Here is a 10,927-nt window from a genome sequence, read left to right on the forward strand (position 1 = left end):
TCTATTTTCAAGTAAAAAAAACTGACAAACCTGGTAAAACAACGAATCACCAATATGGAGATTACGTCGCAGCTCATGGCCAACATGTGGACCCAATATGCAGCGGAGCAATCGGCCAAAACAGGAAGCCAAGATGTTGACATGAGTGCCGACCCCACCTCCTCGTACAAGTTCAAAAGCAGTGTCTACACTCCAGAAGTGAGTCAAGAAGTGAGACGACAATGTCAAACCCCGTTCGGATTTCCAACTCAACTCAGGAAACCGACTGCAGCAGAAACTAAGAATATTAAAGGGTTGGTAAAGGGATCTATCCTCTGCGCCAAACTCCTTGAATTCCTGAAGCGGATCTGCACTAATGAATCATTACGGTTGATTCAAATACTATCCATACTCAAGTCGAAGGCGCCCTGATAATTAAGATACATAATGAGTTTCCGGAGTGCGCTGATTCCAGAACAGGGCGCAGCTGATAGGGATGTTCACAATGACCCTAGACAATGGCAATCACGACAAGGCGAAAGTGATCCAGATCCTACAAGATATTAAACAAGTATAATTTGATAGAAGAGCACACGTAATACACCTGATCTTTTGGATGCAAGAACGAACAGCAAAATGCCGAGCAATCGGCCAAAACAGGAAGCCAAGATGTTGACATGAGTGCCGACCCCACCTCCTCGTACAAGTTCCAAAGCAGTGTATACACTCCAGAAGAGAGTCAAGAACTGAGACGACAATGTCAAACCCCGTTCGGATTTCCAACTCAACTCAGGAAACCGACTGCAGCAGAAGCTAAGAATATTAAAGGGTTGGTAAAGGGATCTATCCTCTGCGCCAAACTCCCTGAATTCCTGAAGCGGGTCTGCACTAATGAATCATTACGGTTGATTTAAATACTATCCATACTCAAGTCGAAGGCGACCTGATAATTAAGATACATAATGAGTTTCCAGAGTGCGCTGATTCCTGAACAGGGCGCAGCTGATAGGGATGTTCACAATGACCCTAGACAATGGCAATCACGACAAGGCGAAAGTGATCCATATCCTACAAGATACCAAACAAGTATAATTTGATAGAACAGCACACGTGATACGCCTAATCTTTTGGATGCGAGAACGAACAGCAACATGGAGTCGGGAAATTCGGACCTTAATTTTTCGACACAGGGCTTTCCCTATTATCAATGAGCACCCAGATGACAACAATGACCAGTCCAGAGATCAATCAGATCTGCAGTCCGAATGAACCGTCAATTTGGTGCGGATGGGATCAAGAATGAAAATCCTCGCGAAGATACCATGTGCGATTGCTCAATGCATCTCGAAGCCTGTTTGAAGCTGCAATTGATGCGTATATTCGCAGTAAGTTCGCCGGAAAGTACGTTACATGGCAGGAACCGACTACGGAGATTGTAAGCCTGCTTCCGGATACTTGGAAATATTCTTCAAGTTGCCGGAATGTCCGAGTTTCCTGGCTGAAAAAGATTCATCAACTAGAACGGCTTTAATCATTGTTCACCATGTCGGTCAACGGGCCGCTTACCCATGGTTCCATCGGTCACATCCGCAACATATGCAACACGCCGGAAGTAGAATGGACGAGTGAGAGAACTGGTTACAGAACGCTGATTGTCAGCGTTCCTTTGAGGAATTAAGCAAAGCGTGATGCAATCGCCCATCTTTTTTTGCGATTGCTGATCAAGACAGACCATTCCATGTGGTCTGTGACACTAGCAATTTCGTAATCGGCTGTGCATTAGTGCAATACGATACAGACGGTGCGGAGCGTGGCGCCTGTTACCAATCGCGTCAGCTGCAACCAGCTGAACGCAATTGCTCAGCGCATGACAAGGAAATTTTACCTTGAAATATGCACTGGCTAAGTTTAGGGTCTATCTCCTAGGAGATACACCGTTCATCGTATATACGGACAATGCGTCACACCTCTCGCAAAAATTGCGAGGTGGCTTATCCTTCTTCGCGGAATATAATTTTCCTGTGGAATATAAACCAGGATTACTTAATGTCGTCGCTGAAACGTTATCACGCCGACCCGATTTCGGGCCGGCTCCGCACTCCGGCAGTGGTAATAATCCTACTGTTGCAACACTCATTCCAAGTGTCCTCATCAACTTTGTTTGATGACATCAAAAAAGCCTACACAGAAGATAAAGATCTTCTGCACTTAATGGAGCATTTGATGTATCCATCCAAAGATCTTTGAAAGATTTATTAGCTTTATATCGATCGTCTTCCGATCGATATAGCATCATGTATGAGTGTTGCGATGCACCAACAAAGTAGGCATCGTGGACGTGGGAAAACTTATTCCACCGTAAATCGCGACTTATACTGGCTGTTAGCCGTAAATAATTCCAACCCAGCTCGTGGAGACAGCTGTAGTGAAAAGGGCAATAAAAAGTAGTCATGTGTCCCATAGTCCTGCACAGAGCCGAGAGCCTGTGACAGTAGACGGCGTTGTGACAGGAAGTCAAGCGTCGCATGATCCGGCACAGTGCATAGAGCCTGATGCGGTTGGAAGGTGTGCGTTAGCCAGGAGAGCAACGGCACCCGCTTCCCAGTCAAAGGTCGTCATGACTTGGAGAACGGGTACCCGACAGATTTGGACGATCAAATGCACGTCTAAACGAGTGACCTTTGAATCAGTTCCTTTTAAAAAGGACGGACCTTCGAACGAGGTGACGAGGCTCCGACTGGCGTCTTGAAGCCTAACCAATTATAATGGTTAGTGTCAAATTGTAGCACGATCGGGAGCCCATTAAGTTGAGGGTTTAGCGCACATTCTTGTTGCAAGTTGTTTACACATGGTGCGGCTTCGCCATGACTGTAAACTCTTTCCTTGACCGTCATAAGTCGTAATTTTTTTCCCTTGGCTACTTTTTCTGCCGCCGTGATCATCGAGAAGCTTGCATTTTCAAATCCTTCACTAGCTTTCGCTACGTAAATTTTACGGTAGATTTTTTTAACATTATTTTCAGGGTAGTCGTCGAGCCCAAGCGCTGTTGTTATGAGAGGATTCATCGTCGAAGAAATGGTTCGAAGCTGCAACGATGCCTCTTTTGAGCCTATTGGTCAGTGCTGTAAGCGTTTTTTAAGCAGTCGGTCCTTTGCATTATTTCTGGAGCAGCGCCATAGCCACAGTGTAGTATTGTCAGTTTCCAGTTGGGGAGCCCGCCTCACTCAGTCCACATTGTTCCAGGAGCTGATCCTCGGTACATTTCCTCAAATTCGGGTCAATCGTGTCCAAATTCATGCTTGCGTTGGTCACTTCCTTTTGAAACCGGGTCATTTTGTCCTGCATGATAGGCCTCTGCTTGCTATGTAGGTCCAGACCGAATGCTACGTTTTATCCGGGTCTAGTCCTTGATAGCTAGTGGCTCTTCCGGTTCCTCTGGTAACTCTGTGGTCGGCTTCTTCTCCGTTGATTCAAGAGGGGGTGCTTTTGCATGGTTTAGCGAGGCTCGACGTCCGTGCTAAAATGGTCGTTGGGTTCCGTGTGGAGTCCACAATTACCGGGTTTGGAATCTGCTGGGGTGGAAGAGCCGTTCGACGACTAAATTGGACAGTTTGCCAAGTTTGGTCCGTTGTTGCTGGGTTTGGGCTTCTAGCACTAGTAGTTGAGTAAGTGGGAGATTCAATAGTACATTGGTCACTACTCGTGCCGTCGCTTCCTTTCCGTATTCTTCCGCTCGATTCCAGGGTTGGTCTAAGTCTTTCAGACTAGTCAGGGTGTATTTACGCAGGGACAGCGTCGCGATATCGTCAGCAGTGACGGTGAGGATAAAAAAGGAGTCCTGAAACCGAGACATTAAATACGAAAGTGTCCTCGATGTGAAGACTCGGCATGAGAGAGATACTACTCAATCCTGGGAGTCGCTTAAGACAAATCCTTTATACAAGGATTTGATTGAGTTCAGACATAAATTCCCTGTAGTTGTAGTCCCATGCGAGTTGCCTAAGGATAAAGGCACTCGACATGAGATCGAGCTCAAACCGGGCTCGAAGTACTGCGTCATGAAGCAGTGGCCACTGCCTCGTGAACAAGTACTGCGATCGACAATTCTTTGCCGATCGGGTAAAAACGGGCCATGAAAGAGAGTCAACCTCCCCACATAGCTCTCCGACCTTCTGTGTTCGAAAGGCCACAGGAGGGTGGCGGATAGTGCACGCATTCAATAAACTGGATGCTGCAACGTTACCGGCTCAAACGCCTATACCTATAAAAGACATAATCATAGATACGTCTACGAATACCATCTTTTTGTCTATGGATCTGATGGATCGGTTTTATCAGATCCTTATGCGTGAGCTACACATCCCGTACACCGCAGTAAACACATCCTGTGGGATGCTCTGGGAATGGCTTGTAATGCCACAGGAGCTTAGTAAGGCTCCTGCAACATTCAACAGATGCGTAATGAATATGTCAAAACCGGTGCGAGAATTCGCACCGAGTTGTTTTGACGATGTATTCGTCCATAGCTGGTCCATGGACGAAAAGACGGACGTGGAAGCTCATAAAACTCACGTTCATCAGGTTCTTACGCTTATGCGAAAGCATAAGTTGTACGCAAATCTCAAGAACTGTATTTTTGCTGCAAGCAAAATACCACTTACTTGGCTGCATCGTCGATAAACACGGCGTGCGCCCTAGACCCGAAAAATCAAGGCAATTACTGACTTGCCATTTCCGGTCAATGTCAAGAGACTAAGAAAGTTCCTTGGGCTAGCGGCGTACTAGTTTTCTCAACGTCTTCCGACTGTGATTGCGCTAATACAGTCGGGTCCTCTACAGTCGACTCTCTACTCGACGTAGGATCATCGTGTTGTCCCTTCAAGCAACCAATATTTTACTTAAATGTCGCCCGCTAGGCGTACATTCATGTCTCAATCCATCGATTTATACGAGCGGTGGAACTTCGGCGCTGCCTGTGCATTTGCACAGCCGCCGGCAGCTGACTCCACAGTGGGATTAGTAATACTACTGTGATCTTTTGCAGTCGTACTAACGACCGTACCACAAGTGAGGCCTCGCACTCACTCGTAATACATCCACACGCTTGTGGACGGTACAAGACGTTCATCAGATGTCCATCTGATGAACAAGTGGCAGGCATCTTTACGGATCGATTCTGCCAGATGATTCTTGGCTTATATTTTCTTAGCCAAGGTTAACCTAGGATGAAATCAAATTTGTCACAAAAATCCAGTACGATGAAATCATCATCATACCGAGAGTCTTATAACGTGTAGTGAAATTTCACTACGCGTTTATCAGTGTTATAGATGCACACGCACCGTCATCCTCGTTGGAAGGATGTCGCGCTCAACATATTTGAGCCTACGACCCTTTAGCGACTGGCGACAAATAAAGTTATTCGACGCCCCACAAACCACTAGGGCTCTAAGTAACCAATCATTTGTTACTTTTAACTTCAAGGTGATGAGGGATACCTCATCGCCAGGTGCAAGGACACATAATGACTGTGTCTGGAGCAACTTTTGTCAAGAGATTTGCAAATTCTCTTGAGGTTGCTGGAATATTAGGGCGTTGCGCCCCTACTGACCCCGACGATTTTTTGGCGTCCACCTCCCTGTTGCAATTTTGCCACAACGTCGGACCCGCGGCCGTTGCCTTTTTTGGCATTCTGGCCATAATTACGTTCAGTACCCCTTTTTAAGTGACATAGAAACGAGTATAGTCGAACGAATGAGTTCGACCGTAGGGAATGATGCCATCTTGGCCATGCTGTCCGGTTTGGACAGAGATGTCCTCCATTCAGCCATCGCCATGTTCATACAACATGAATTTGACGAGGCGAAGGAGAAGGTAGGTTCTGTACCTGAGATGACGCACACGTGTCGTCCAGAAACCGTAATGATAGACATATCTAATTATTAGGGAGCCGAAGAGGGTTCCGTTTTGAGGTAGGTTGTCGAATTGGACGATGGCATAAGGGCTCGTCACATCGTTGACGAGCAAATGCAAGTCGCATCTGCTCAGCCAAACTTGGCAGGTCGGGCCAAAATTTGGGCACTAGGCCTTAAGTTGCGCGACCCATATGTCTTTAAGTCGCTAGATGCTTTTAAAGACCGGCTCAAACAGACGTTTGAACTGCCTAGGGCTGAGTTTAGAGCTCGATCTGAGCTTCTGAAACTCAAGCAAGGCAAGGGTGATGTTCACGCTTCTGCCCAGCACATACGACCCTTAGCGAGTTGGTCCACGTAAAGCCCAGTTCATGAAAACACGTTGATTACGGTGTTCATGGAAGGTCTTGCGGATGGACCCGTAAAGACTCACCTTTTCCGCTTGGAACTGGATACGCTTTAAGAAGCAATATTCGTAGCGGAACATGAGGACTTAAGCTTCAGACATAATCAAGCTAGTTCGTCATCGTATCGTCCTCCAAGACGCTACGAGCTTGGAGGCCAGAACCTATGGACCTTTCTTATGTCGAAAGCGAGAAACCTCGCTTTTCGAACAATAAGCGATTGCAGAAATGCAATCGCTGTCAAAAGTTAGGTCACTACGCTCATGAGTGTAGTGCAGTAGCTATCACGCGAACGTGATGCATATTTCCATTATCATCTAACATGTCCGTGTTAGATGATTGAATTGTGGTCCTTGAACGGACTACTAAGTGCTACTAGGTGTAACGGGGCACTGCTGCTTCAGTGCGAGTGGTGCTTCACGTCACTAATATGTGCAGAGAAAGACTCTCTTTGTAACACTTGCTTTAGAGAGTGGTTAAAAGTAAACTCTATTTAATATAAATAAGTTCTTCTAATTCTATCTATTTAATACTAACTTAATTAAAAACTAATACAAAACATGTAATAAAGCATGCTAAATCTATCTCTTTGCGCGCGTCCAGTGCTGACTGGTCCGCGGAGCAAGTAGATTTAATGGCCTATATCTGCTAATGGATATCACAATGTAAAGTAATATTCTCAAAATATTATCTACCTCTTAAAAAATGTATGAATTAACAACCTTAAATTGTCAATCTCATGTAACGTACACCCCGTTACACTCGTCATCTGCAGATGAAGTTGATCTCGTGTGTCCAATTTTAAAGTGCGAAAACGACTTATATCTCTATCTTACGTTGAATTACACGTCTGGAGATATCTGTCTTGAAGTACTTAGCCAAGCGTGAGAATTCATCGTCGCCTGTTTCGCAACCACGAATTGCAACAAGATCCAGTCTAACATCATTGCAGAAGTCGACGCTAATAATATTTGTGACGGGCTAAAGGTGCTCTAATGTTACACAGCCCCGTTAATTACACTTGGTGTACTTAAGAGGATGGCCAATTGCTTAAATAAAGTAATTAAACCCACCACTCGGGTGTGGTTCATATTTGTGACCAACCCTTGTGTTTGTGATGCACATAGGTGCATTCACATTAGGAGGGATGACGCCTAGCGTCATCCGTTACGCGAGGAATCTAGAAAGATACGCTCGCAATACATATTAGCGTTATCTTCAGAGTTGCATTCTGATTGGTAAAAATAGGTATTTATATTTAATGCGATATAATATAAATCAGTCTGAAAACTACTTTTTACTTAGTAAGTGCGCACGAGGAGCCGGATTACCGTTCCCGTGAAGACACTAAACCAAAGTACTTAGTGCATTGGGTGAGGTCGCTAAATGCACCCACCACAACTATCTCGCTGCACGCAAGAGATGCTAGTTAAATTGCTTCCTCGCTGAGCAATGGTGTGTGTCTAAGTAGAGCGTGGCCGCATTACGACGTGCCCGCCTACACTTGGTAGCACTTGAAATCCTTCCAACGACCTGCATCTCTGCGTTTGTACGTGAGGATGAGTCTCAATATTGATTGGTCTCATTTTCCCCATCTCTCCGAACATCATCGGGAGGTGGCAGGGCACAAGGCGCAGGATCTTGGTGAACAAGCCCTGGCCAGGCTCCTGGGTAGTCCTCTGGAGCAACGTTGCTCAGTTGATGCAGGTTGTGGCATTCGTGCTCGGACAGCGGAGAGCAGCGTCCGAGGCACAGAGCCATGCTGCGGCGGAGTCAGTCAATCAGACTCAGGATGAGCTAAAGCATGAGCAGGCTTGGAGAAGGCTCTCAACATGACTGTTGAGATGAATTCTGCACGGCCGCATCAGACGAGGCCAATCCGAATGGACCCGCCCAAGTTCGATGGAACTGCAGCGCACACAATTGTCCACTGGCTTTTATCCGTGGAACAATGCGGTGTCGTGCAGCTCATCGAGGACGACAGCCGGATGGCGTCGGACGCAATGTCGCACCTGCGCGGTAAGGCCTTAGAGTGAGCTTACTCGGCGTTTATGGCGGATACAAAGGCGTTTCATTCATGGGCGATCTTTAAGAAAAAGATTCGCGCCATGTACCAGCCGCCGAACAACGAAGTGTTGCTTCAGGCGCGCTTCTTTGGAGCGCGACAGGCGAAGCGATCTCTGCAAGATTATGTGCATGAGATGCGCTCGCTGTCGGCGTACACTACCGTAGGTCCGATTCCGGAGCACATTAAGGTGTCCACGTTTATGAACGGACTACGGCATGACCCATTGCGGCAGGCCCTTTTTAGAAAGGAGCCGTCGACGATGGAAGAGGCAATCCAAATAGCTCTCGTTGAGGAGCAATCCTTCAACAGTGCCTCGGCAAGAGCTTGGTATAAGCCGTCGGCGAGAGGACAGATGCCACTCCCATGGAGTTGGGCAAAGTAGACGTTGTCTGTTACAAATGCGGGCTCGCTGCTATGCCAGGGTCCCTGCTGGGGCAAAGATGCCCAGCAAGAGGACTCCCTTCCCAAAGGGCGATGGCAAGAACCAGCGCGCGAGACACATGAGTTCTGCATCGACCGCTGAGGGGTCGGGAAATACAGGAGTGCAGTAGGGCGGGTTGACCTTCTGACACGGACTCTGAAGCTACCCCTAAGTTCAGAGTTGTGGAACAAATTGGTAGCATAGTCTCTGAGGTCTCGAAATTTCGGACCTCAACCCTGCTGGTCTATAGCGCTCATGTCAGTGTAAGAGGCTATGACCAGGTGGTGACCACCCTCCTCGTGGATTCGGGTGCATCACAAAATTTTGTAAGACTCGCGGCTCTGAGAAAGAGACCGGCGGTGTTTGAGTCGCTTTGCCAGGATGGCAAGCAAGAAGAGGGGACCATTCGCTTAGCGAACGGCGCGCTTGTTAAGTCTGAGGGAGTTCAGGTAGCACTTGCCTTCAGCTTTAGTGACTTCTCTTGTAAAGAAAAGTTAACAGTGCTAGGTATGGAGAGCTCGTATGACCTCATCCTAGGCATGCCATGGTTGGCAAAGTACCAACCATGGATAGACTGGCGTACACGCATAGCTGTGAACTCTACGGAGGAGGACACCGGAAAGGATGTGCTCCTGCGAGAGGCGTATGCAACTGATGTCGTATCGAACACAGTTGAGGTGCGTTGACGGATGTCAAACGTCACCAATTCCTACCCAGCTCGTGGAGACTAAGGTAGTGAAAAGGACGATGACAAATAGTCATGCGTCCGAATGTCCTGCACAGAGTCGAGAGCCTGTGGCAGTAGACGGCGAGCTGACAGGAAGTCAAGCGTCGCATGAACTGGCACAGTGCCTAGCGCTTGGTGTGGTAGGAAGGGGCGCGTTATCCAGGAGTGCAACGGCACCCGCTTCCTAGTCAAATGTCGTGGTGACTCGAAAAACGAGTGTCCGACAAGTTAGGACGATCAAAGACGCCTTAATACGAGTGACCTTCGAATCGGTCCCAATCGAAGAGGACGGGCCTTCGAACGAGGTGTTCGAGGTCGTCAAAGACGAAATTGCGGAGGCATCCTCAGTCGAGGTGCTCCGGCAAGTCTTTAAATCTGCCGAAGAGATAGAAAATCTCCCGAGGATGTCGGGGGATTTGTTCCTTGCCGAATTAAAGGAAGTAAAGATCCACGAAATAGTCACAACAGTTCCAGAGGAGAACTTGGTGGACTGCTGCTCGTCGTCCACAATGGACGAGAGCGTCCTAGAAACGGACAAAAAGAAGCGGTACGCTGCTCAAGGCTGGGATGCCTTGAGTGACAGTCCGTTCTTTGAGGTTCTGTGGAAACATCGTGATGTGTTCCCAGAAGAAGCGCCGAGCCGCCTACCAGCAGATAGGGGCATTGCGCACGAGATAGACCTCGAACCTGGCACCAAGTATTGTGTAACAGGCAATGGCCGTTGCCGAAAGAACAAGTCGATTATATCGATGAGTTCTTCGACAAACGAGTCAAATCGGGATATGTGGGTGAGAGCAAATCGCCTCACTGCAGCCGGACTTTTTGTGTGCGTCATGCTTACAATAAGCTGAACACGGCGACCATACCGGCTCAAACGCAAATCCCGCGGAAAGATGTTTTGTTGAACTGCACGGGGAAGTCAACTATATTTTCCGAGTTGGATTTAAAAGATGGCTACTATCCGGTACTCATGAGAGAGTATGATGTAGCCTAAACGGCAGTAAGGGTATGCTTTGGGAGTGGCTAGTGATGCCCCAAGGTTTGAAAAACGCACCAGCGACATTCAACCGAGTGGTGGCTCACTTGATGCGTCAGCGCCGTGCCTACGCGCCTCATTACTTTGACGATGTATTCTTGCATAGTAGGACCGAGGACGGGCTCAGCGCAATAGAGTCGCACAAGCGTCATTTAGACGCTGTGTTGCAGACTTTAAAGGACACCCAATTGTACGTCAACTTGCAAAAGTGCGTCATAGGAGTCCTTGAACTACCTGTGCTGGGTTGCATCGTAGGTACACATGGTGTACGAGCAGACCCAGACAGGTAAAATCGGTAAAGGAATCGCCAATCCCATGGCATGTGAAGGATTTGCGCCAATTCCTAGGGCTCGCTAATCACTAGCATATATATAGCAAGA

At 47.5% G+C, this 10,927-nt stretch overlaps 2 protein-coding genes across 2 annotated transcripts; both read left to right on the top strand.

Annotated features, from left to right (window-relative positions):
* Positions 1 to 54: 54 nt before the first annotated feature.
* CCR75_007017 (uncharacterized protein) lies at positions 55 to 411 on the top strand (the record flags this gene model as incomplete). The annotated part of the gene is made up of 1 exon (XM_067965081.1): positions 55 to 411. The coding sequence occupies one exon, from the start codon at positions 55 to 57 to the stop codon at positions 409 to 411; it is 357 nt and encodes a 118-aa protein (XP_067816003.1).
* A 588-nt stretch (positions 412 to 999) lies between these two features.
* On the top strand, positions 1,000 to 1,510 carry CCR75_007018 (uncharacterized protein; the record flags this gene model as incomplete). Its single annotated transcript, XM_067965082.1, is given in 3 exon segments — positions 1,000 to 1,065; positions 1,080 to 1,135; positions 1,297 to 1,510. The coding sequence occupies 3 exon segments, from the start codon at positions 1,000 to 1,002 to the stop codon at positions 1,508 to 1,510; spliced, it is 336 nt and encodes a 111-aa protein (XP_067815933.1).
* Between the last annotated feature and the right edge of the window lie 9,417 nt (positions 1,511 to 10,927).

The sequence above is a fragment of the Bremia lactucae genome, linkage group LG7 (assembly GCF_004359215.1).
Source record: "Bremia lactucae strain SF5 linkage group LG7, whole genome shotgun sequence".
Classification (NCBI taxonomy): domain Eukaryota; phylum Oomycota; class Peronosporomycetes; order Peronosporales; family Peronosporaceae; genus Bremia; species Bremia lactucae.